At 42.4% G+C, this 26,615-nt stretch overlaps 1 protein-coding gene across 6 annotated transcripts in view; it reads left to right on the top strand.

Annotated features, from left to right (window-relative positions):
- KCNMA1 (potassium calcium-activated channel subfamily M alpha 1) overlaps positions 1 to 26,615 on the top strand; it is an 818,234-nt gene that overhangs the window by 725,840 nt on the left and 65,779 nt on the right. For all 6 annotated transcript variants that reach the window (XM_027774363.1, XM_027774362.1, XM_006154895.3 and 3 more), the window contains exons 20-22: positions 15,371 to 15,494; positions 20,637 to 20,861; positions 25,285 to 25,477. In XM_027774363.1, coding sequence (XP_027630164.1) covers positions 15,371 to 15,494; positions 20,637 to 20,861; positions 25,285 to 25,477 — 542 coding nt within the window. The remainder of the gene's footprint in view (positions 1 to 15,370; positions 15,495 to 20,636; positions 20,862 to 25,284; positions 25,478 to 26,615) is intronic.

The raw sequence follows: 26,615 nt of genomic DNA, 5'->3' as shown, positions 1-26,615 counted from the left end.
TCCCCCCCCCCCCCCCCCTCCGTCTTTCCTTCATCTCTCAGACCTGGCGCTCATTTCTTCTAACATCCTGACTCTCTCTAGCACCTCAGTGAAGTGGGAGTGATTTCAGACTTGCACTCCTCACCCTAAATGGTTACGGCTGGAAACATCTGCCATCTTGATGCCGTCCTCTTTTCATTGCCATTGGCCACTCTTCTCTTGGACTATTGACATACGATCACGGTGATTTCCATCCCCATTTCTCAACCACATTTGCCTCTTACTCGCCCACATATCCATGTTTCTGGGACATGTGCACATGCCATCTTCTGACCTGGGGTTGAGGACACAGGTTCTCGGTGAAGATTCACCCAGCCCTATCTCCTGTCCCACTGTGGCTGTCTATTCCTGCTAAATGTTTCCTTAAAAGTTTTCCGCCTTCCCCTTCATTCAGCCTTGCTTGGGCGCCGCTGATTTACATGCTTGTTTACAGTTTATGAGGAGGGATAAAATGCGCCAACTGCCAAGCTTCTCATTTTTATGATGCCAGTTGTCATGCTAGCATTCATTTCCTATTTACTCACCTTTAGGTAATCGCCTTATCTAATGCTAATAGTTTTTATCCATTTAAAATAGAGAAGAGCCTGGGCGCTTTCCTTTGCCTAAATTTAGAGACTCAAATAAATAAATAAAGAGAAGTCTGAAAAATCTGAAACCTTTGGAGCCAAATTCCCTGTCCCTGTTTGCTATGTAAAGTATGGCTCATTTCTTTGATCTTGAGTAATAATAATTCTGAGGAGTTATACTGTTTTCATATGCTTCAAAGCTGTGTCAAAGTTTTGCTGCTTAAGGGTACTTCTTTATTCTGTTGGCTCTTGGGTACCAAGATGACAGGTCTTCTGTACGAGGTGGAGGCTTTTTTAAGTCGTAGCCTTCAGCAAAACATCAAATTACCAAATCCAGGGTAACATACTTCTACACAAATGCCTTTCCTGTAGATATATTATACCATATATATTAAATACTTTAGTGTTACACGCTACATTTTATGTGCAATAGAAAGTGATGGTTTGAGGTAGCCTTGGGGGGACTTTTTTTTCCACAAGCAGAAAAAGCTAGTGTATACCGTATCAAGTATGGTTTTTACAGGACTTTCTGCCCGAAGGCCTTTGTAAATAAGTAATGATCAACAGATTGGCTGTGGGTTTTTGAAAAGCATGCCTATGTCAGTTTGCATGATGGGGGAGAATTTTCAAAGTGGATCTTGCTTTCATTGCCTGCCGGAGAGGGGCTGAGGGAGACAGTCATCCTGGGCTGGAGCTGTCTGTTCCGTGGTACATCAGAATTGCTAAACGTGGGTCAGGTGGTGAGCCGAAACTTGCCAAGCTACAGAACTCAGGCTTCCCGTGTTGGTGCCTTTGGGCTGTTGCTATGACCGTGGTTATGGCACAGGGAAGCTCTATCCCATCATCTCACAGTGGTTTTCATCGCGTTTAGCTGGGATGGCCCATCCTAGGACAAGTCAGAAAATCTGTGACACTCTTTTTTTACAGCAACTGCCTAGGTCTCAGGTGCTTTACACACACCATCAGAGGAGCAAAGGTAGGCACCTGCTTGGCTCTCTCTACACTTTCCTTCACTTCCGGTGTAGGAATGGAGGCCTTGAAGGCCCTTTGCTTCACCTTGGAATATGTGGCAATAACCATGGGGTTGCCCAAACCTATTTTTGCTGGATTCCTCTTGTTGATTGGCAGAAAACTAAGGGACTCTTTGTGGCTTTTCCCATTTCTTGCACTCACTCTACCACCCCCTTTCTACTCTACAGAAGATAGGACTCCCAGGTCCTATTCCTTATGACCTGAAAATCCATAAAGGAAGCTAATGACTTATTTGAAGTGGGTTTTCTGACGTGAGTTTGTGGCTTGCTGTTTGAGCAGAATCAATCATTCTGAATGTGGGCAGGTTTTAGTGGCCTATGGGTGGTGATAGGAATAGCTCCAAGAGAAACCAGAGAGCCCAGACAGGCTAGGATGGGCTTTAATTTACCACTGTGGCTTCTACAAATAAAACAGGCTCCTGTGTGAGGGTCCCTTCCTGTCATCTGCCAGCAGGAACTACTAAGGGGACTCTAGACTAGAGGTCTTTGTCTCCCCTTCTTCTAGTATCAGGCTTACCTTGTTTACTTAAGTGGTGCTTAACTCTCCACAAGATCATTAGGTGAACAGTCTCATTTTGTGTGTCTAATTCCTGAGACAGTATGTTTTTTAGTCACCCTGGCAGGAAACAACCCTCACAACCAGATCTGGCCAACTGCTGGAGTGTCTGTGGTAAATAAGGCTGAGGACAATTGTGTGATAATGGATACACCACACCCACCAAGGGGGAGCGCCAGGGAGTTTTCCAAGTCTCTTTATTCTATCTGCCTGTTATTTCCCTTCCTGGTTAATGTCTTAACATGGGATTACTTAAGGAGTCTCTCTTTTCCACTAAAACCAGCCAGCACCCATTGCCCATTTCTCCCTGCTTAGTGGGTTTGTACCTTGTGAAGGTAGCCATGTCTTTCTTCAGCAGTGAAGTCTTAGAGGGCGAGAACTTGGTCTCTAACTAGGTAAGTTAAGAGTTCTTAATTTGGAAGCCTTACAGACCCCATTGCATAGTCAATGAAAGTCATCTAAAAAGTCTCTGGAAAATAAGAATGTGCACTGCACATCATTTTGACTACAATTGAAATGCATTCATGGATTCTCAGTTGAGGGATCCCCAGTTACAGTCACGGTTCATTTCATAGTTACCTTCAAGTGGCTGTGTTCACAAAAGCTCGCTGTAGTAATAAAGTCTCACAAATGAGGATATTTCTCCATCAGGTAGGCATATAGAATAAGTGCCTGGGCTCCTGAGCTATATCCTCAAATGGAACCCCAAAGACTGAGCACTTCAGCTGCCTGCTTCTATTCCTTTCCTCAGATTAATTGCTGTTCAGCAAATACTTAGTGAGCGCCTACAGTGTTTAAGGTATTATGGGAGATCTTTGAAGGATCTAAAGTAAGATGGGCTAGACTAGATCTCTATCTTCAAAATATTTAAAGTTTAATGTAGGAGACAGACAAGTAAGAACAGCAGAATAGAATAAGAACAACTTGGAGATTCTACTAGCATGATTTGTGAGAACAGGAAGACCTTGCTGTGGGAGGCTCAGCCTGGTTTGTGAGGATGATCCTGTTTAACCTGGTCCCATATGATAAGGAAAATTCTCTAAAAATAATATTATTTACGCCTAGTCATTGTTTACCATATACTGACATCATTCCAAGAATGCCAGTGAACTCATTGAATCCTAACTACAACTCAATGAGTTGGTATTACTCTTGCCCCATTTTACAGATGAGGAAGTTAGGCATGGAGATGTAAAGTCTAGTAAATTTAATTAGGAAGGTGGGGGAAGTAAGGAAAATGCTCAGACCATAGTAAATGGCTTGGAATTGCTAGAGAAAGGGGTCCTTGCAGTGGCTTAATGGAAGCTGAAAACATGAGAGTGCTCCAGCACTCAATCAGGTAATCTTTTGTCTGTTGTGGGTGTTGGGTAGTCTTTACAAGTTCTTGAGAAAATGGAGTCCTAACTTATGTTTTATGAGGATTGTTGGTGGCCGTATGAGAAGGGTTTAAAACCCCATCAGGGACCTTGGGATACATATTACATAAACACAGAGGTATGGAAGAGGCAGCCTCCCAAATCTTGCTCTACCAAGGTCCTTGGAGTGGCACACCATCTGGACTAGCCTAGACAGTCTCCCCAGAAGTACTCAGAGAGTTCCTGACATTGGTCTTGAGACTTGGAGTAGGAAGAGTAGCATGGGCCATGAAGGTTTATGGAAGATGTGTCAGGTAGATACAAAAAGATAGGCCATCTGAGGGCTGGGAGGATTGACAACACCCAAAATAGAGAAACTGAGCACTTTGAGGAGTGTTTCATGCCATGAGACCCAAGAAATATTAGATAGTAGTTTCCCGAAGGGAGGAGAAATATGATTTGAGGAAAAGAGATTATCCCCATTGGGCATTGGCTGATTATTAAGTGAAATAAACTCATCTGCTTGTTAAGTCTCATCCCCTCTACTTTGACTCATGCCTTTCAAGAAGTCTTTCTGTAGGGCCTTCTCACACCGGCCAGTATGAAAGGATCTAGTAATACAAAATGGCAGAATGGCTTGAGCCAAGTCAGAATTGGGGACAGAATGCCATCCTCACAGTTCCTTCCATTGGTAAGAATAAAGAAAGAAGGCAGAGACAGCTTAGTTAAGTAAATTCACCTCTTAATGCACAAACTAATAGCATGTGACAGGCCCCCACAGGACTGAAGAAGAAAGACATAGTAGGTGTCATGATGCTAAAGCTTGGGTGGACTTGACACAGATCCCCAGACAAGTTCATGCTCAGCCAAGGGTCATTATCCTGTCCTCTCATTTCTTTTTTTCCCCTCTTTTCTTTCCTTCTCTCTCTCGCACGCGTGCTCTCCTTTTTTTTTAAAGAGAGATTTTTGCTATAGGGCACATGTGCTCACTGGGGAGACATAGAGAGACAGAGAAATAGAAAGTAAGAAATCACCCCCTCCCCTCCAGGGTGAATGACCATGCTGCAATCCCTTTCCCTCCTCCATTCTCTTGGGATTTTGGGCACACATGTCCAGCATGGGTTTTAAGCCTCTGGGTCTGGGATTCAAACCACGGTCGACTATGTGGGAGTTCAGTGCTGTAACCATTATGCCATCTGCTGGTCCCTGTCCTCTCACTTCAAAAGCATCTGGTGCAGTCTCTCTAAGACTCAAGAACATGTCATTTCTCCCAGCTGTCTCCAAAACATAAAGACAGGCATTTTATTTTTTCGTGAGAGTGGTGGCTGGCTGACAGATGATGTATTAAGCAGCAGCAGGGGGAAGATATGCAAGTAGACAGACACAGAGAAGCTAAAAAGGACCCTAGTGTTGCCAAAGTGGCTAGAGTTTGGCCTGAAAGTTTTGTCAAGGTGGCTCCAGGGATGGCCACCAGGTGGGAGATGGAACTTGGGTGGTAGGCCACAGTGTCTCTGGGTAATGATTATTATCAGGAAGGTGGAAGTAGTTGTGAGGATGAACTAAGTTAGGAGCCAGAATTCAAAAGTCAGGATCCTAGCAAAGTAGCAGGAAATAGTCTTCACCCAGAATAAAGTACACCCAAGAATGAGGCATATCTAATTGGAACCATTTTGGTGAACACCCAAATATAACCCTTCTGGGGGCCAGCAGGTGGTGTGGTGGTTAAGGAGCTGTATATTCTCACATGGTCCGCCGTGGTTTGAGTCCTGGACCTAGTGGTTTGCTTTCTCACTTTCCCTCTCTGTCTGTGTCTCTCTCTGGTCAAGTTAAAATAAATGAATAAATAAATAAAATTTTATATATGTGTGTGTATATATATATATATAGAGAGAGAGAGGATCCTCTGAGACCTTCTCCAGTCTCCTGCATCTGTCACAGACTGAGACCCACGTGTGAGACCTGACACTCCTGAACATTGTACTCAAGGACTTAGTGATGAGGTGCCATTTTGTTTTTCTATGGAGTGGGAGAAGAGATGGGAAGAAAGGAGGGTAGAACACTGAATATGAACAGTGGCACTATACAAAAATAAATATTTAATTTGCTTATGTATGTTGGTATATTTGCTGGCTAGCTCACAGAAATAGAGATCAGAAGACAGAATCTTTGTAGCATTCGGCTTAAGCAACCTCATCAAGTGGGGATACTAACTCACATTCTAGGGAGTCACAGTCAGAATAAGCAACTCGGATGTGCCTTGGTTATCAGTCCGGATATTCTCTATGTGAAGAGCAGTTCAGGACAAGGGTGAGACATGTGAAGTGCATCCTTAAGTTTTGTACCCTGTGCAACTCCCTTTCCTCCTTTTAGTCCTGACTTTGCTAAATAGAACCATGAACTTCCAGTCTGTGTGTTACTAACGGTTACTAACTTGGTAGGGCTTAAGCCACACAGATGTTTCATCTGGGCAAAACTTAACAAAAACTTATATCACATGTAGAATCACATGGAGGATTTTGTTGAAACATAGCTTGCTGCACCACACCCTTGTGTAGTCTGATTCAGCAGATCTGGGCTGGGGTTTGAAGGTTTGCATTTCTGTCAAGCTCCCAGGTGATGCTGATGTGGCTGGTCTGGGGCCACACTTTGAGAACCATGGCTTATAAGATTCATAATTGTGATAGCAACTTGTGATAGGGACCTGTCTCTCAGAAATGCTCAGACTTTGCACTGGAGTATTAAATAGCTGCTTAATTAAGAAAAGCTGTCCTGACCACTGTTGCTATCACATAGGAGTCCTCCCTGCTGATCACTTACAGCACCTGGCTCCAGGCAAACTCCAGGCAGCCTTGACAGATTGGAGACATATTTTAGAGTCTCTCTTCACAACATGGGGCCCTGTTTTATGGTGAACACTCCATATCCTAATTCAAAAACAATCCTTGTAAACGAAAAACTGTGAAAGAGCCCTAAAGAAACTGTCGCAAGATATCAAAGGTGAATGGGCACGGTTTCCGGTCTCCATAAAAGCCTGGTGAGTCTCTGTTGACTGATTAAACAGTGTTCAGAGACTAGAGATCAATCATCAGCTCCTTTTGTTAGTTTGATTGTTTATTGGGCATCTACTGTGTCCTCTATTGGACCCTGGAAATGCCCATAGGTGTGAAATAGGAGATCTTATCCCTAAAGAATCTTACCATTTAATGGGTGAGACAGATATACAATATACCAACTCTGAAGGAGCATCACACACCTAAAGAAGCTCTTAGGAAAGAAAACGACTTCGGTCTCTGTGGCTGTCCAGGACTATAGCTTCATCTGAGCTGAACTGCAAGGTCTAAGAAATGTCCCAGTAGTACCTCCGCTGTACCTGATATAATAGGTGCTAAATAAAATCATTATTTGCTATCTCAGGTGAAAGTTCTACAAGGGAAGAGAAATCTATCTGCATTTACCAAGCCTCTGATTTCCCTGGGACACCAATACAGGTGCCCCTTAATTTGGATAGGATGCTTGTATTGTGTGATGAGGCATGAGGTCCCCAAAAAAATCAAGCAGAAAAAGGATGCCATTTTCAAGCCACTTTGTAACTTTCCTCTTTCATAACTTCTTGTTTGTTTGGTTATTTGTACTTTAATATACAGGATTGAACTCAGTGCCACAGAACAAACTGGGATTTGCTGTATTTGCCTGTAAGGGGAACCGTGCTCTTTAAAATATAATATCGGCTTCCTCACAGCAGGTTTGCTAGAAAAGGGATTTGTGGTTTTGCTTTAGGCTGTTGTCTTCAAGGCAAGCTTTTTGCGTTTCTGCTGTAGCAGGCCATTTAGTTCACTTCCTGAGATTAATTGATGGCAAGTGGCATTTCTAGCTCTGCAAATCCTCACAACAAAGATAATTTATTCTTTATTTGAAGTCAGGCATGCTTAATTTCTAGCTGTGGACATTCGGGGTGTGAGCTGAGAGGCAAGAGCATAGCTAGATATGAAAAATTTAACTCACTGAGGCTTCTCTGTTGTTATAGAAAGGTGGGTATTCCTAAACTGAGCTTTCAGACATTTGGGACATGGCAGAAACTTGCCCAGCTTTGATTGATTATTGAGCTTCTCCTTAGCACATTGTTCTGACAAGGGCTCCTAGGGTAATTTTCTACTGATTATTCACACAAGCTGCACATTTTACAAATGTCTAAGGTGCTGGCTTCCCTCTTTTTGCAGCTCAGGGGACTGAAGATTGGGGTACTGTGATGGGAAAGAAATAAGAGAGCTGTTTCCTGCAGGTGGGAAGGTGCAAAGGGATGGCCCAGAAGCTCTGGCTTCCGGTCATGTGGACTTTCCCTTAAAGCCTTGCCTCTGCGCTCATTTATGGTGCACGTGAGCCACGTTACTTAACCACTCTGATTGCCATCAGTACATAGGGGTTGGGAGTAGAAATCACGTAAGAGTGTTGTGATGGGCCAATAATAAAATGTAAGTACAAGTTTTAGCACAACAACTTTTCTAAGGGCTCAACTCAGTTACCAAAGTAGCAACAACAGAAACATTAGTAGAGGTAATAATAGTAAACTCTGTCTTTATTATTGAACCACCTGACCTTTGCCACCCCCTTTCACCATAATCAGAGCTATAAACAGGAGTGGATCCTACATAAAGTATAAAGAATGGTAATAATAATAGTGGTTAATGCTTCTTGAGGACATACTCTGTATCAGATTCTATACTCAGGGCATGATGTGTCTTTACTCATGGAATCCTCAGGTTGAATCCATTGAGTAATGACAATGATTAACATGCTGATTTTTTGAAAATAATTATTTTATTTAACTTTATTTAACTATTATTATTTTTTAATGTGGCCAAAGTGAAGCAGACACACACACACATGCACACACACATACAGAGAGAGAGAGAGAGGGAGAGAGAGAGAGAGAGAAAGTGAGAATGTAACCTGCCAGGTATGAGACTCAAACCATGGTCAGCTATATGGGAGTCCAGCACCCTTAGCCACCACGCCACCTGCTAGCCCCAACATGCTGATTTTTACAGATGAAGAAACTGAGGCGAGGCACACCTTAGTAGGTAATATATCAGCCAAGACTTGAAGAAAAGCATTTTGACTCCAGAGGCTGTGCACTTTCCTGCTCTGCTCTGTTGTCACTAAGAAGACAGGTGATTTTCTGCTTTCAGTGGTATCAAGCCTCAACCACTCCTTCACAGACTGACTCTCTTGGTTTAACTGATCAAATCAACAGGCTAGTGTTAGGGCTTCCTTTTTGCTTTGGGTTGGGCTGTCATTGGTATTGATCCTCAAATGCAGGTATAAGTTAAAGACCCGGCAGAAGTTAACATTCTAGTGGAGCAGATCTAATTGTGTATTTATGCCGAGGGGGTGGGGCAGTGCAGGAGAGAGGAGAGACAGTGGTCCAAACTCTTTGAAGAGGATGTTGGATATTTCTGGTATATTGACATTTTATTTCTAAAATGGCAGCAGGATGCTTTTCTCCCTTAAGCAAACAGGTAAGAGCTAAGGTACATGAAGGGCAGCCAAGGCCATCAGCTGAGTGGTGTCTGAGACATCGTGCCTGTTTGTCTTCAAGGTGGACTCTTGTTTTAATTTGCTAGGCCTCCTGTGGCAAAGTACAACAGATCTGACTTCACATCTTAAATAACAGAAATTTACTTTCTCATGGTTCTGGAAGCTGGAAGTCTGAGGTCAAGGTCTCAGCAAGTCTGGTTCCTTTTGAGGCCAAGAGAGAAAGATCTTTTCCAGGCCTCTCTCTCCTTGGCTTCTAGGTCTTCATCTTTTCCTCGTGTCTTCCTATGATCTTCCCTCTGCAAGTGTCTGTGCCCCAGTCTTCTCTTCTTGTAAGAACACTAGTCATATTGTAGTAGATCCCACACCAATAACTTCATTTTAAATTTAATTATCTCTTTAAAGACTTTATCTCAAAATACACATTCTAAGGTACTGGGAATTAGGACTTAGGTTGAAGGGAGATACATAAGTTATCCCATAACAATGATACAGCAGATCTGTCTCACCTCATAGACTTTCTATTACCCTAAAATAAGGCATACACGTGGCTAAGTCTTAAGTGACAAATGAGCCTTGAATTAATATGGTGCATTTTAGAGGAGTTGGAGATTACAAGTTGAAGACATACATTAAGTCTTTACAATAAGAAAGGCATTATTTAATATTGGTCCTCAGTTCCAACTACATAGTCTTTAAGTACTTGTCTGAGAGTCTTAGGGAGTAGTTCTCTTTGTCTTCTACTTAACTGAAGATATTGGGATGCTTTGTTCATGGAGGTTTCTGATGATCCCTTTCTCATGTGTAACAATCTGCCTGATTCCTCTGGGTCACCCCAGACCACAACAAGGTTGGTTGGTGTGTTCAAAGGCAAGTGCCTGACCTTCTTCTACTCATATAAACTTCAGAAGCCTCTATTTACAAGCTGAAGTCCCTTTGGGTAGCCAACTCTACTCTCCATCTTTGCCAGATATATTTCTGTAGTATAAGCCAACCTAAGGAACTTTACAGTATTACAGGAATAGACATGGTAAAGAAATTTATCCTGTCTGACCTGAGGTAGTTACAAACTCTCACAGAGCTGGAATGAATCATGTTCCAAACTTCCTCCTGATCAGTGGAATCCAGTGCATGTGGAACTATGCTAGCTTTTAATGGAATTATAAGGTAAGCAGTCTTAAATGTTTATCTCTCATCTTCACCTACTCAGTGTCCTCTGTCCTTCTGATGCCCAGCAGTGGTCCAATATTTCCAAAATCCTTCTAGCCACTTCTGTCCTCAATGATAGCACACTGCTTCAAACCTTCAAGGTCTTTAGTCTTACCAAATATTTGTGATTAAATCCCCTCTATGTTCTCAACTCTTCTACAATGTCTCAAATGATGGGAAACCCATTGCCTTTGGAAATAACTCATCTTATTTTTGAAAGACCTCTGATTTTTATAATGTTTTTCCATTAGGGAAATGTGGTTTTGTTTTATATAAATCTCATGTATTGTTCCTAGGCTGTTCTCAGTCAATCATAAGTCAGTCATACTCAGTTAACTCCATCTTCCACTTGACTGCCATTGCATTTCTGAATTCATCTAGAGTACCTGACCTGGGTCTTCTATATCTTGGGTTAGACAATACCATATCTGACATCTTCAACCATGGTTTTGGATGACATCTTTTCCCTTTTTCATTTGAGCCTCAGTTCTCTGACTGGGCCCTCATGGATGACCACTAAAATCTGGTGAGATTCCGCATCTCCTTTCATGATTCAAATCAAATACTAGCTTCATTGCTATGCTTTACTTCATGCTATTCAAATACCAAACAACAGGGAACAGCAGATAGCATAATGATTACAACCACAGTTCGAGTCCCAGACACAGTATCTTAAAACTCACGCTGGGCATGTGTGAGTATGTGAGATCCCGGGAGGAATGGAGAAGAAGAGATTGTGGCATGACCACTCCTCTATCGGGTGATTTCTTGCTTCTGTCTCCCTCTGGCGAATGCATGTGCCCTATAGTAAAAATCTCTTTCTAAAAACAAAACAAAAAGCAAAACAAACAAACAAACAAAAACAACAACAAAAAAAAGCCCTAAAAAACAAAATAAACCAACTTAGTATTTTCATACTACCTTACATTTAATTTTCCTGTATCACCACACTGATGTCCTCATATCTGTTGATGTGTATTTTTTTTCTCTTTTGTTATATTATGAACCTCCTTTTGACTAGGGATTGTTACTCATTACTCCACTATCCTCGGCTCAGAGTAAGAACTTCAGGCTTATTGGTTACTTTACTGATTCTAGAAATCAAAATTAGAATTTCATAGCCAGCAATGTGGGATCCAGAATTTCAGGTACCATAGATGGCCAGAAAAGGAAATAGCTTCATTTGGAGAGCATCTTAGCAGCTTCTTTCTTTCTTCCATGAAAGAGAGAGCAAGAAAGAAAGGGAAACAGACAACCACAACAGGGTCTTTCATGCTATGCTCCACTGCCAGTTTCAGCCAACTCCAGATCATGGGCACACATGCCCAAAGTGTCCAGGGAGGTGTGTGGATGGGAACTGGAACCTGCCTTCCCATGTGGGTCATCCTTGCAGAGCATTGGGTTCCTGGTGCACCACCACTCAGCACACTGTTCAGGGAGATTTTTGATATTTTTCAGATTAGACCCGTTGGAGAAATCCTAGATAATTTAGAGATTTTCCAGGCCAGGCTGAGGGACTTCTGGGGAGTACCAAGTGAAGCATGGTGTACTTCTGAGACTCCCTCCTTCTTGGATATTCCAGTGCTAATCATGGCTTGCAGCCCAAGGGCCAAATTATACCTGGTTTCTCCAAACCCTCATCCCAGCTAATGAAGCTTGACATTAGTTGTCTTTTTTCTTTTGATTGAGGGATAGTGGATCATCAGACTCACTTATTTACTTTCCTTAGATGAAGGTTGCAGAATACTGTTACCAAGGAATGGCTCATTCCCGGAAAGAACCAAATGTACCAAACCAAAATGTATCTGCTTTTCCCCAAGGCATATATTTTCTAAAAGGAATTTCTTGCCAGTCTGCTGTATCCTTTGCTTGCTTGCTGACATTATGTGAACATAGTCCTGGGGAGTTTCTAAATCTCAAATCCACTAGAGGTAGGTCTCAGACTTCCTGAGATAACGCTTTCTTTTCAGCCGATTAATGGGAATTTGAACCCGGCTCCATTATCTTCAGAGCAAGTTGATTAAGATCCTCTTGCAACTGAAAAATGTTCCTCAAGGGCTGGGAAGATTTTATTTTGTTCATTTTCTCAAACCTCTTCTCTATGGTGATTTCTGTCTACCTAACTATCCTAGATACTTGATGTCCATGAAACTATTAAAAATCCTTCAAGGACACAAGCACCAAAAAACAAAAGAACCTTCTTAAAATTTATTTTCCTCTTGATCTGGGAACAGTTTTATCCGCAACTGATTTTTATTTTTGCATTCTTGACTGAGGTTAGTATTTGAAAGTTTACACTTGAGGACCTCCCAACAACCCAGCTACTGAGATGTTACTCTGCACTGTCCTTTTAAAATCAAATATGACAGTTCCCATAGTAACCTAACACGCTGCTTGAAGATAACTGCAGTACTTCCTCACATGGTATTTATCACTTGGTGTAGTCTCAAAAAAAAAAATCTCAGAAATTAATAAATGTGGTGAGATAAGTTTTCACTTTTTTTCCCTTCAGTTTTTGCTGTAGAGTGTGTGTGTTTGCCAGAGAGAAACAGAGATAGAGAGAGGGAAGGTGAGAAATCACCCACCAAAGGGGATGGCCACACCATAGTTCACTCATCTAGTCTCCTCTTGTGATTTTGGTCACCCATACACATGCACTCAGCATGATTTTCAAGCTGCCATGTCTGGAACACGAACCACATAGCCAGCAATGTGGGATCCAGTGGCTTAAAGTCCCTTCACCTGCTGACCCTGAAGTTTTACATTTTATGTAGGGGTTTGCAGCATATTGAGACCCTCATGCTAGATATCCAGAAGCTTAATTCTGGGTCTGTGGAGTGTGAGGGAGAGATTGCTGCCCTATACTCTCAATTCTGGACATATGAAGGAAAAAAGTTGTAGAAAATTAGAGCTACAGTACTAGCTTACTTTGAAGCAAAAAGAAAATGTGTAAAATCTATGCATAGCTTTTTCATAATACACACTTTTCCAAAAACTTTTTTTTTGAGAAAGATTTTTGCTATAGGGCATGTGCACTCACCGAAGAGACAGAGAGAAACAGAGAGACAAAAAGCAAGAAATCACTCCCCAGAGAGGATGGCCACACCACGACCCCTTCTCCTTCATTCTCCTCTTGGGATTTTGGGCATGCACATACATGCACCTGGTGTGAGTTTCAAGCTAGGTCTGGGACTCGAATCATGGTCAGCCTTGTGGGAGTTCAGCAAGGCAACCATTATGCCCTCTGCTGGTCCTACCAAAAACTTTTTAAAGGCTCCTTGTATAAATGAAAAGTATCAGAAATTTCAGGGGGAGATGTATTAAAAAACAAATAAAAGTCACCATTTGGAGATTGAAATAGATCATTAAAAAGGTTAAAATCACTTTACAATAAATTTTTGGAATTTGAAGCTATTAATATTTTCTGTCTTGAGCTGACAGTATTATTAAGGGAAGACAGCTCCATTGCAAGTATAGTTAAGTACATCTGGGATTGTTGTAGATTTTGTAGAAACAAACAACTACCAGGCCAGCAGGTGGTGTGGTGGCTAAGGGCGTTAGCCTCCCACATGGCCGACCACAGTTTGAGTCCCGTACCTGGCAGCTTTTTGTTTCTCACTTTCTCTCTCCTTCATCAAATTAAAAGAAAGAAAGAAAGTTAATAAAATATTATTATTTTTTTTTTTTTTTGCTATAGGGTGCGTGAGCACACCAGAAACACAGAGGGCAACGGGTGCGTGAGCACACCAGAAAGACAGAGAGAGACAGAGAGACAGAAAGCGAATAATCACGCCCCAGAGAGGATGGCCACACTGCAATCCCTTCTCTTCTATTCTCTTCTCGGGATCTTGGGCACGCATGCACACACGCCCAGAATGGGTTTAAGCCACTGGATCCAGGACTCGAACAGCAGTCAGCTACACGGGAGTCCAGTGACATAGCCATTATGCCAACTGCTGGTCCCTAAAAAATAATTCTTTTAAAAAAAAAAGAAACCAACGATGACCTTCTTCCAAGTTGAGGTGCTCAATCATTATCAGAGGTAGAATCATGGGAAGTGCATATGATCCAAGATGCAGGAGCTTATTTATTATGCTATAAGCTTGCCAGACCTGCCTGATTCTATTGTGAAGCTTAAGGTTGTTGTGAGGCTCTGCCAACCCTCTGGAGGGAGGCCTCTACCGAAGCATCTTCCTTTTCCACCTATAAGTAAGGCTAGAAAGGGTGAATGTAGTCCTTGCAGAATTCGAGACAAGTTTATTAAGATGCATCTGAGCATGAGGCTCTCATCCAAGTAATGCTGCAGTTGGGAGGTAAAGGTGGGGGCAGTGGGGGACCGTCATTGGACGGTTAGTGCAAATACAGTTGTCAAGGCAAGCACGGAGGGTGTTGTTTAGTATTGAAATCATGTATTCCAGATGTGGGCATTTGGTAGTCAATCTGCTCTGAAGTGACATGCTGCTGAATCTTTAAAGGCCTTCAGCCGGGGAGAGCAAAATCTGATTGGGCAAATTGCTAAAATATTTAAAGTGCAGCCTGTTAAAGCTTTTACTGCGAAGAGCATCACGTCAGAAGTTGTAGTCAGAAAGAGCGAGTAATTGGCTTTCCATCCTCATGCCAGTCAGTCAGCATGAGGCTCTATTCCTATTCCTTCCTCTTCATTGCCGATGTTAATAGCAACCCTTTGGAGTGTGTGTGTGGGTGTGTGCGTGCGCGCGCACAAGCCCATGTGTGTGCTAGGAAGATTGAATGACTGGTAAAATGAGAGTAAGAGGAATGAGATAGCCATAAACAGGGAGGCTGAACCCATGAAATGGCATGAAGACCATTTAGGAAAAAAAGGCACAGGAGAAAGAGAGAATTATTACTTGGCAAAGGTCAACTGCACTTCTGGATGGGCGGTGGTGGTTTAGGGCAGTTGTCTTTCAAAGGCTGGGTTCTGTAAGGAAAAAAAAAAATGGCCCTCAATGACAACTACTTTCTCTGCATCTTTCATCTCCTCTGAGATGTAATTCAGGGGGCACTTTCCATTTATAATTTATCACATTTTCCACTTAAGTTTTTCTGTCCTTTTCTCCCCAGGCACGACCCCTTGTTAATTCCCGGCAATGATCAGATTGACAACATGGACTCCAATGTGAAGAAGTATGACTCTACTGGGATGTTTCACTGGTGCGCACCTAAGGAGATAGAGAAAGTTATCCTGGTGAGTGAGGGACCACGGAACCCATGTCATTTGCTTCTGCCCTGGACTATATTTGCTAGGAATGAGTTATTCCTAACTAGATGGTGAGATGATACAGTCCCTGGTCCTAACTAATTTTGATGATTGAAATTTTGAACAAAAATGAAGCAGCTAGAATCCTGATTAGAAAATGAGCAAAATTAGAATTGCTCAGTCTCTGAATGTTTATTGGCGAATTACAATAGTGGGTGATCATATGTTGTATGAAAGGCATCATGGGAAGTGGTGTGTATGTAATATTTCTGAGTGTAACTGGGGTTAGATCCTGCCTATGCAATTTATTAGGTTGTTGGGAAAGTCATGACATATTTTTCTGTGTTTTTCTATGCAAAAATGCATCATGGGGACCAGTAGTTAGCGTAGTGGCTATGTTGCTGGGCTCCCATGTAGTCGACTGCTGTTTGAGTCCCGGACCTGGTGGCTTGAACTCTCGCTGGGCGCATGTATGTGTGTGTGTGTGTGTGTGTGTGTGTGTGTACCCAAGATCCCAAGAGAAGGATGGAGGAGAAGGGATTGCGGTGTGGCCATCCGCCCTGGGGGATGATTTCTTGCATTCTGTCTCTCTGTCTCTCTCTGTCTGACGAGCGCATGCAGCTTATATCAAAAACCATTACAAAAAAAAAAAAAAAGCATCATGACTTTCCTGATGACCCAGTAGTAGCTACATAGCTTGAGAAAGTCCATTGACTCTTTGCAATTGTGTTTTCTTATCTATAAGAAGATGAGAATGACCCTAACTCACAAGGCAATAGTGAAGATTAAAGTCCAACACACAGCTCAACGGTTTCCTGTTATTATTGCAATCATTATTATTAAATTGCATGAAGAAATCTGAATGCTGGCTGTATTGTTATTTGTTTAGAACAGATCTTTGCATCCTTAGAGATAATAGCCTTGCATACTAGTCACCCTTCTTAGCCTACTTTGTAAATAGGCAAGTGTGCCTGTTGGTGATGACAGGGATGAGCTGTGGTCCAGGAAGGCCAGATGAAAGGGTTTTTATTTATTTAGTTAGTTTCCTTTCTCCCTTGTGCCTCTAATCACAGATTGCTTTGGGCCTGCTCCTTTCTATCAGCCAGGCAAATCCTATCATTTCTGATGTTGGGATCATCCTTCCTAACAAGGTTCTAGGTCCTCAAAAATGACTTTGTATTCTTATCCACTAGACTTTTCCTTGTGCTTTATCTAAGTGTGTATTTCCCCAACCTAGTCATAAATGAGCCTTAAGAACCAATATATATATATATTTTAAATTTAACTTTATTTATTTTATTTTTAATTTAATTTTATTCTTAATTTTGACCACAGGGGGACAGAGTGAGAAAGAGAGAGATAGAGAAAAAGTGACAAAGCAAGCCACCAGGTCTGGGACTCGAACCACGGTCAGCCATGTGGGAGTCCAGCACCCTTAACCACCGTGCTACCTGCTGGCCCCAAGAACCAATATATTGATATCATCACATAGGTGACTCTCTAAGAATTGTGTGAGCTGCAGACAAAAGCACAGGAAGTGAGAATTCACAGCAAACACTTGTTGCCAACTTTCTGGGAGTGTAAATGGTTCTAACCATGAAGCTGCTCTGTTTACATCCTGAAGTTGCATTTGGCTCTAGTGGCCTAAAATCAACCTGGTGATTCCCACCTATGGCAAGTCATAGTCAGGTGCCCTATCTGGGATCCAGAGTTTTAATGGCTTACTGAGATATTTCAGAGAAGTGCGTGCTAACTGCCATCTAATCAGCATCCCCTGCCAGCAAGAAAGAGTTTAGGGAAATAAGTTCATCTAAAATATAACACCATTTAACAAAGTATGTGTAACAAGCCTACCTGCTAAGAATTGTTTCTGTTGGAGATATAACCCCTGGCAACGACTGCTTTCATAGAACTTACATTCTAAGGAGGATAAAGAGAAGACTTTCAGGTTGGCAAATGAGTAAATAATATTTTAATTATCGATAAAGTGCCGTGAAGAAAACAAAGAAAGTCGTGGTCTAGAAAGGGACTGGGAAGTGCTGTTTAAAGAGTGAGATCCAAAAAGTGACATTGTAAAGTAATGAAGTAGAAATGCAAATACCAGGAAGGGCCAGCTATGGGAAGAGGCTTTGGGGATTGGAATATGTAACAGATGGCCCCAGTCTCAAGGAAATCAGGGTATAATCTAAGAAAAGATAGAAAATGTAACCATGAAATAATACGTTTAAGGGACCAGCAGTTAGCATAATGGCTATGTCGCTGGACTCCCACGTAGTCGACTGTGGTTCGAGTCCCAGACCCAGTGGCTTAAACTCACGCTGGGCGCGTGTGCATGCGTGCCCAAGATCCCGAGGGGAGAATGGAGGAGAAGGGATTGTGGCGTGGCCATCCCCCCTGGGGGGTGATTTCTCGCTTTGTGTCTCTCTGTCTTTCTCTGTCTGGCGAGCACACGTGCCCTATAGCAAAAATCTCTCCAAAAAGAAAAAAAAGAAAAATAAATAATACGTTTAAAATGAAGTGATGTGAGGCACAAAGTGCTATTCAAATGTCACAAGGTGACCTTCCCAGGACAGACTGAGAGAAGCCCACTGCTGTATAGAGATGTTCATGAGCCATCCATGAAGTAGGGCTCTAGCCCCAGCCTCCCAGGGTGGATCACAGCTCATTTCTGTCATCATCAACAGACACACTTGCCTGTTTATATAGCCAACTAAGAAGAGCTACAAATATCAAATATAGGGGAGAAGCACTGGGATGTGTTTAAGCAGCCAGGAAGATCCACCAGAGACAAACAGGTAGTGTTAGAAGGAATTTAAAGCCATTAGGGCCCAGCTTGGGATGCGCCTTAAGGCTGCATAGGGAACACGAGACATGCAGAGAAAGACGAGTAAGTTTCTCTCATGGGTCTTAAATCTGGTAGCATCAGACTCCCCAGGGCTAAGTGCGATGGTTCTCCAGGATCCAGCTCATACTGCTGTGATCAGTCTCAGGGCTGGTGCTTTAGTCCCAGATCTAAGTTCCTGGGCTCAGCACCTGTGCCTCAGCCACTCTGCTAACTGGCGCCCTCCCCACCTCCTCATTCTAGATTTCCAGTTCCTACCCTAGACCCATTGTGTCATCGTCCAACTTCTTGAAAGGAGCTAACCTCCCAGGTGATCTGGCCAATTAAAAATAATTAGGAGTCCCATTGCAGCATAGTAGTACAGACTGGCTACGTTTCTGCTGGGGGAACTTAGGCACTCCCACTTCCATGTGGCCCAGATAACTAACCTACAGGTCTTCTCTGTGAGGCAGCGATATGTGATGCGAGCTCCCCTGTGGGTCCTCCTTGGCCACAGTTTAGCAGGCATTGCTTACAGCCTGTGTCTCGAATTTCCCCGCCCTGATGCAGAGGGAAACCAATAATGGTGACAGCCTCTGCTTTATTCTAACGATCAGGAACTGAAAGCCAGCTTCCTCCTCTCCTTGGGGGTTACGGTAATAACCCTGACATTGTCGTGAGCTGCAATATTGGCATTTAAACAATCAATATACTGGTCAATTCTAGGGATTAAATCAAGCAGAGTTTGATATGTGCTGTGGACATTAATATGCCTTTGCCAAAGCATTACAAGCCACATGGGGTTATCCAGGCATGCAGTGGGTGGACAGCGAAGAAGGAAGGCAAACTGGAGGCATTGGATCAGAAGGAGAGACAGAGAAAGGCCCAGGACTGGCCTCCTTGTATGGTTGTCCTCTATCAGCACAGGGAGCCAAAGGGCCAGCAGGGGCTAACTATTGGCATTTTCTGGGAAGCTGGAGTCCTCTCCCAAATGAGGCAGTTATATCCTTTCATTTGTCTATTTTGTAGATAAGGCCTGGAGTTGGGGGAAGACATTGGCCTGTTGCTCTTACTGATCTATCTTTTGACACTGAAGTGATGATCTGGGGAGGGGAGAGTCTTTTACTACACCCCTCCAGGAATGCCCCCTGAAGACTCAGAGGAAGCAGTAGACAAGGGTCAACTTACTTTTTCTATAAGTCATATAATGAATAAGTTAGGTTTTGCATGCTGTACGTCTCTGTACATAGCTAATCAATTCTGCTACAGCCTACAAGGAAGCAGCCACAGGCAATACCTGAATATATGAGTTTGGCTGTGTTGCAATAAAACTTTATTGGAATTTGAATTATATATAACTTTCATATATTATGAAATATTCTTCTTTTGATTTTTTTCAGCCACTTTAAGTACAAATTCACTGGACATACAAAAGCATATAGTGGACTGGTTTAGCCTACAGGCCATAGTTTATGTGCCCCTGGCTTGGGAGTATCATTTCTACCTACTTAGGCGATGACCAATTGTGGATATCTTTCTGATATATCTAGAGCTTTAAACTCAGTTTTCCGGAGCTGTGACCAACACTGGGATTGAACCATGTTTATCCTCATCATAGCAGGAGGACCAGAAAGGGCAGTTTGTTACATCAACAACTTCATGAAAACCAAGGCTTCCCTCCCTTCAAAAAACATAAATACTCCTTTTTCCTCTTGTTTTCCCCGAGGGCCATAATGAAAGATCTCTTGCTCACATAAATAGATAGAGTATCTTTTTGAAATCTTTTGTTAAAGAAGATAGTGAGGACTGGCACCATGGTGTCGTGGTTAAGGCAGCTGGATCTCACAGAGCTGACAGTGTGGCTTGAGTCCCAGACCCTGGTGGCTTGAGAAACACACAGGACATATGTGTGTGCATGCTGAAAATCCTGGCAGGAAGGAGAGATAGAGAAGAAAGGATTGTCAATATGATATTCCCCACAAGAAATGCTTTTTCCTCTCCCTTTCTGGCACTTTCTCTGGCAAGTGCATACTTCCTCTAGCAAAAATAATAATAATAATAATAATAATAATAATAATAAAAAGAAGGAAGGAAGAATAACTATATGCATTTATTACATAAGTATAGCATATAGGCAAGTACTCGTAGATATATATGGCTTGTATATAACACGGATGAAATTAAAATAACAGCACATAATAAGCACTCAGTGAATGTTTTCTTAAACCTTTATGCAAATGATTCTTTTCTCTCCTTACGACACTCTCGTGAGGTTCTCTTCAATGTTCTTGCGCTTCTCCCTATTACAGACTCGAAGTGAAGCCGCCATGACTGTCCTGAGTGGCCACGTTGTGGTCTGCATCTTTGGTGATGTCAGCTCAGCCCTGATTGGCCTCCGGAACCTAGTGATGCCACTCCGTGCCAGCAACTTTCATTACCATGAGCTCAAGCACATTGTGTTTGTAGGCTCCATTGAGTACCTCAAGAGGGAATGGGAGACGCTTCATAACTTCCCCAAAGTGTCCATATTGCCTGTAAGTCAAAGTCACGTTATTGATGCTGTTTTCTTCTCTTCTCATTCACAAAAGAAAATCCCAGATGGATGTCCTGGTTGTAGCTTTGATCATGCCTCTGCTTCTTCATCTGGGTATGGGCCTGGGGACTCAGCCCTTCCCCTTTGCTCTGTCTAGGAAAATTCCAAACCCTAGGAGACCTTATTAAAGGAATTGGCAGCCAAGTTCAGCCCCTTATCAGAGATGAAGTTTAGCTGGTATCAAGTGTATTAACCATATCAGTGTCTAAACACTGTCTTGCCCTTGCCTGCACGAAACCTAGAGCACTGATACTCTATGCTTATAGCGAGAATTTACTTACAGAACTATTTACAATGTTTTACTCATGGCATTAGAATGCTTGAGGAAACCTTGGTCTGTACTACCTGCTGTTTTTAACTAAATAAATGTAAGAGTTTATTTCTGCCATATAGAAGGCCACCTCCCTCATCCCATTCATGTAGAAGCCCAAATGATGGTAGTGTGTGTGTGTGTGTGTGTGTGTGTGTGTGTGTGTGTGATATTCTTGATTGTGAAACACTAGGACCCTAATCTAAAAGGATTGTTTTGGATTTAGAATTCAGTGTGAGAATATAAGCACGGAACACATGACTTAGGATCATGTAATTAATTACTTCCTAAACATAAGCAATGTATTTTTTATAAACTTTCAAAAAAATATAGACTGCTGTGCACTTCAACATTATATAGCCTGCAGGAAAAGTAATGGTGTCAACATTATATAGGCTGTCGGAAAAGTAATGATGCATTTTACACAGAGAAACAGAAAAATACATCATGACTTTCCTGATGACCTAAGAGTTCTCCATGTCACGAATCCATGCAAATATCACTTTTGAAAATCCTCCAAGCATATTATTTATTTATTTGATTATTTTTTAATATTTACATCCCTGAAACTAAGGAACATGGATTTTTCTGCTTGTCAAGAGGTCTGGGCTTTTTCCTCACTTTCTCAGGTATAATAAAATTGATTTTTTTTTGGGGGGGTAGAGGTTTTTGCCTTAGGGCATGTGCATTCACCAGAGAGAGAGAGACAGAGACAGTGAAAGGGAAAGTGAGAAATCACCCCCCATGGGGGATGGCCATGCTGCATTCCCTTCTCTTCCATTCTCTTCCTAGGATCTTGGCCGTGTACGCACACATACCATGCATGAGTGTCAGGCCACTGGTCCAACTGTGGCTGGCCATGTGAGAGTCCAGTGACATAACCACTATGCCATCTGCTGGCCCCTGAAATTCATTATTTCTATAAGGTTGTTGGGAAAGTCATAATGTATTTTTACATAGAAAAAAACATCTCTTAAAGCCTGAAAAATGAAAAAAAAAAGTCAGGTAGTATAAATCATTAAAGGACATGTAAAAATCTATCTACAAGTGTTACCCATTAGTAGCCATCATTTGTCTTTACATAATGCTTAGCACAATGGATACTCAATAAATATTTAAAGGACTGAGAAAAATATCAATCAAATCTCTTTCAGATGCAAGGCCCAAAACCCACACTTTAAATGCATTTAGTTAAAATAGTCACCTATAGACAGCCATACACACAGAAGATATATTCATATATGTATACTGGGTTGTCAGAAAAGTCATGACCTTTTTTTATATATATTTTTCTATGCAAAAATGCATCATAACTTTTCTGACAACTCAGTATACACACACACACACACACATATTTGTGAAATCATGGAAATATAAAGTCTACTCTATTTCTGAAATTAGCAAATATATAAATCTATGCATCCATGTATGAGTGCTTAGATTTCTATCTTTCTATCTTCCTATATATACTCTTCCACATGGTCTCCTGACCCCTGAAAGGATTTTTTCAAAGTGTATATTAGCCAGCAGGTGGCATAGTGGTTAAGGTGCTGGACTCTCACATGGCTGACTGCAGTCTGAGTCCCAGATCTGGCATCTTGAAAATCACAGTGAGCGCGTGTGCATGCCTGCCCAAAATCCCGAGTGGAGAATGGAGGAGAACCTATATATTTTGCCTATGGTCTCATTCCCAGACTCCACATTACATGCAGCCATCCCCCCTGGGGGGGTGATCTCTCTCTCTCCCTCTCTCTCTCTCTATCTCTCTCTCTCTGGTGAGTTCATGTGCCCTAGGACAAAAATCCTAAGAAAAAAAATGAAAAAGTTTATTATTTTGCTAGCATACGTGAGTCTTAGTGTTTGTGCATGTGTGTAATGTGTGTATGTGTGCAAACATGTGTCTAGAGTGTTGGATGTGTGTATGGTGTTTGGTATTTGTGTGTGTGTGTGTGTGTGTGTGTGGTAGGTGTAGCTGTGTATCTTCTTTCAGTGCCCTTGTATAGATTCACTCACCTGTCTTCATATATAGGAATGAGCTCTCTTATTTACAAGTCCTTTTCAACCCCTCTAGAATTTAGCATACTCAAGCACAACAGATTTGCACAAAATGGGCCTTCACCCATGTCTTCACATATTTCTTTGTTTAAACAGTATCTTGCATATAGGGCCAGCCTGGAAAAGCACAAGAGGTTTCTGTGCATGTCATTTGTATTTCTTGTGGTTAGAAATCATGTGTATACAACTGCACAGGGTTTGCCTTATATCACAATTACTGCTGGATTCCCTACAAGGTGAAAATTAAAAGAATATGGATGTAGGCAGTTGAAGCTTATGCACTGGCAAAATGATTCAGGAAGTTGGTCAGACTTATTTTGTACCAAGAGATCTCAGGAGAAGAGGATATTTTTTTCTCAAAAGATACTGCTCCAGAGCCTGGAACTAGCAGCACATGTAGCACTAAATGCTTTTTCCTCCATAGTTTCACTTTGCAGCAATGTTTTGAGGGCTGAGAATCGAACTATGACTGTCAATGAGTCTTAAGAGAGGGTTGGTGGGCTTGGTATCTTCAGTCAAGTCCTGGTTTTTTCAAGGCTACTTCTCTAGGGAGGCAGAAGAGAGGCAGCCATCCAGAGATATCTACGGCCCTCACTGCCTACAGAGGGTCTCCATCCTGGCAGACAGAAAGCTAGATTCAGGCTAGAGGGCCAGCAGAGTAATGGCTGGACAGGAACTCCAGACTGATAGCACATATTCCCTGTAGGGCCTGGCATTGCATAGCCTTAGTAGTTTTCTGTGGTTTTTCCTGAGGACACATGTGGAGGTGATGGCCCTATCTTTCAACACTAACCCTTCCATTTACCTATGGTCGCACTCCTAGATGCCACATTATCGCCTGGATCTGGGTTTGTTCCATTGTTATGGCATTTTTTTCTTAAATCTGTTGACTAACTTATTTATTTTTAATTATACCAGTAATATACAAATATATTCTTGTTATAAAATATTCAAATAATACAGAAGAATATCATGTCAGAAGCAAGCTTTTCCTTTTACCCCTTCAGTCCTTTTCCCTTCCCCAGAGGTAATTACTGTTATTAGTTTAGTGTGTATTTTTTCTGTGATTTTTTTCCTGAATTTACATAAATTTATAAACATATAGTTTTATGTTGTGGGCTTTTTTTTTTTTCCCACATAAATGCAACTCCACTTTTTAAGATATTTCTAGAACTTCCCTCCTCTTCCCCCCAACATGCTCCTCTATCTTAGAGATCCTTTGGGGATCATACACTATAGTTAGTTCAGTGTCTTTACCTGCTATGTACCCTTCCACTGTGTGCTTCTCTAACAGTATGCTTAACCATCCCTATGTTGTTGGACAATTAGGCAATTTTTTTTCCTTGGTAAAAAGATGCAATAAAATTATATGACCTGAAGTGTAACTCCTTCCCATCTCCCCTTTGCAAGATGTATCAGTACATGAGTTCTACTTCCTCCCATAGCCTCCAAATGGAGCAGAGGCCCCCACCCCTGCCCCTGCTCTGGTTGCTGTGTTCTCACCGGCTGTTGCCCCCTAGCTGCATTGGAAATTCTAGTTGGAACTGAATTCTCTTGCCTGAGACAGGAGTGACCTGCTATTAAATAAACAGACATTTGCAACCCACCGCCTCGTTACATTTTGAAAGCCAGAGGTTGCCACAGGACAGTTACTTAAATCAAGACCATTTCTAGGCAGGAAGGAGATGTCGAGCCCTGGCATTATTCCTCTCCTGCGTTTGTTAGTAATAGCTTGATTGAGTATGGAGAGCAAGCCTAAAATGCTGCCGTCAGCTCCGACTACCCTTTAGATTAGCACACAGCTCCTATTCCCTTGAATGTAGTTAGGCCAGCTTAATGTCAAGGCATAAAAAAGATACTTGTTAAATAATTTCCCAAAGCTCTGGCTCAGTCTTTTAATTTGTTTTTATTTTCCCTTTCATTTTCCCTCTCTCTCTCTCTTTCACTTTTGCCTCTCTTTCTCTCCCTTTTTTTTTTTTTTCTTTCCTCTATGCCAAAGGGTACGCCATTAAGTCGGGCTGATTTAAGGGCTGTCAACATCAACCTCTGTGACATGTGCGTTATCCTGTCAGCCAATCAGAATAATATTGATGATACTTCGCTGCAGGACAAGGAATGCATCTTGGCGTCACTCAACATCAAATCTATGCAGTTTGATGACAGCATCGGGGTCTTGCAGGCTAATTCCCAAGGTAAGGACAGCCTGTAATACTTCTTTGCCATGCCTACAGGGGACAGGGGCTGGAAAGAGGGATATCCTTCACTCAGTAATTCAAAGAGGCTCACATCAGCGTGCCTGGCAGTGAAACCTGCAGTCGCTGTGATGGCTTTCAAAGGGGCATCTGCTGCCTCTTCTTGCTATCCTGGGACTCAGGCTTGAGACCTGATCACCCACGCAGACTCGGTTGCCTTCTCAGAGAATAAATGAGCCTTCAAATGGTCACCCCCTCAGCCTTCCCCAAGAGTGGCTTTATGACAAGGGTCATCAGCTAACTGTCAGAACACTGAAAAGATGCTGGCTGCACAACTCCTAACATTTCTTCCCAGTATCTGTGTTTACCATTGAGCTGAGCCTGGCCATTGTTAGGGCCACGTCTAAGATTCTGCTGACCGAGGGATGGTGATCTCTTGAGAGTAGGGACTATATGAACACTAAAAGCCATTTAGCAAGAGGTGACACTTGTCAGCCCATGCATTTTCCTGTAGGAGGCACACAGCCTTCAATGACACACACCTGCCTTTCAACTCTGCACCCAATCTTCCCTGTCATTTGCTCTGGGATCCTGGGCAGAAGGTTACAAGTAAAGATGTTGTCTAGGAGTCACAGAGACAGCACAACTAAAACCCCGTAATAAATGACCTCAGTAATCAGGATTTGGCACTACGGGGTATGAAGCATTTTCCTCTGAGTGACACCTCTGTGTAGGCTTGCCATGAACTATAGGATCATTGTCATCTGTGGTCTACTGGACGGGTGGTGCCTGCCTGATGGGATCCCGAATGCCATCATTCCAGGACAGAAGGCTGAGGAAGTACAGCCCATGCTAACCACAGTTACTAGGATATGAAGCACCATCCAAGGCTAACTGGGCAAGTACTGTCCCACTCCCTCTGACACACACTCAGCGATGTCTGGACACTCGACTCAGTCTTGCAGCCTAGATCTGTGTGCTGCGTTATCACTGGCCATTCACTATCACCTCTGCCATCTTCTAATATCTGCTCAGCATTGCAGTGAAGCCAGGACTAATAGTTCCTCCAGTCTTCCTTGCATGATCCTGGGCTAGTCAGCCAGTGAGAGAAGGCACTGGCATGAGATTGGAAATGTAG

Source organism: Tupaia chinensis, unplaced genomic scaffold, assembly GCF_000334495.1.
Source record: "Tupaia chinensis unplaced genomic scaffold, TupChi_1.0 Scaffold000424_1, whole genome shotgun sequence".
Lineage (NCBI taxonomy): Eukaryota > Metazoa > Chordata > Mammalia > Scandentia > Tupaiidae > Tupaia > Tupaia belangeri.
Note: the sequence above shows the minus strand (reverse complement) of the source record. Positions and strands in the feature narration are given on the sequence as shown.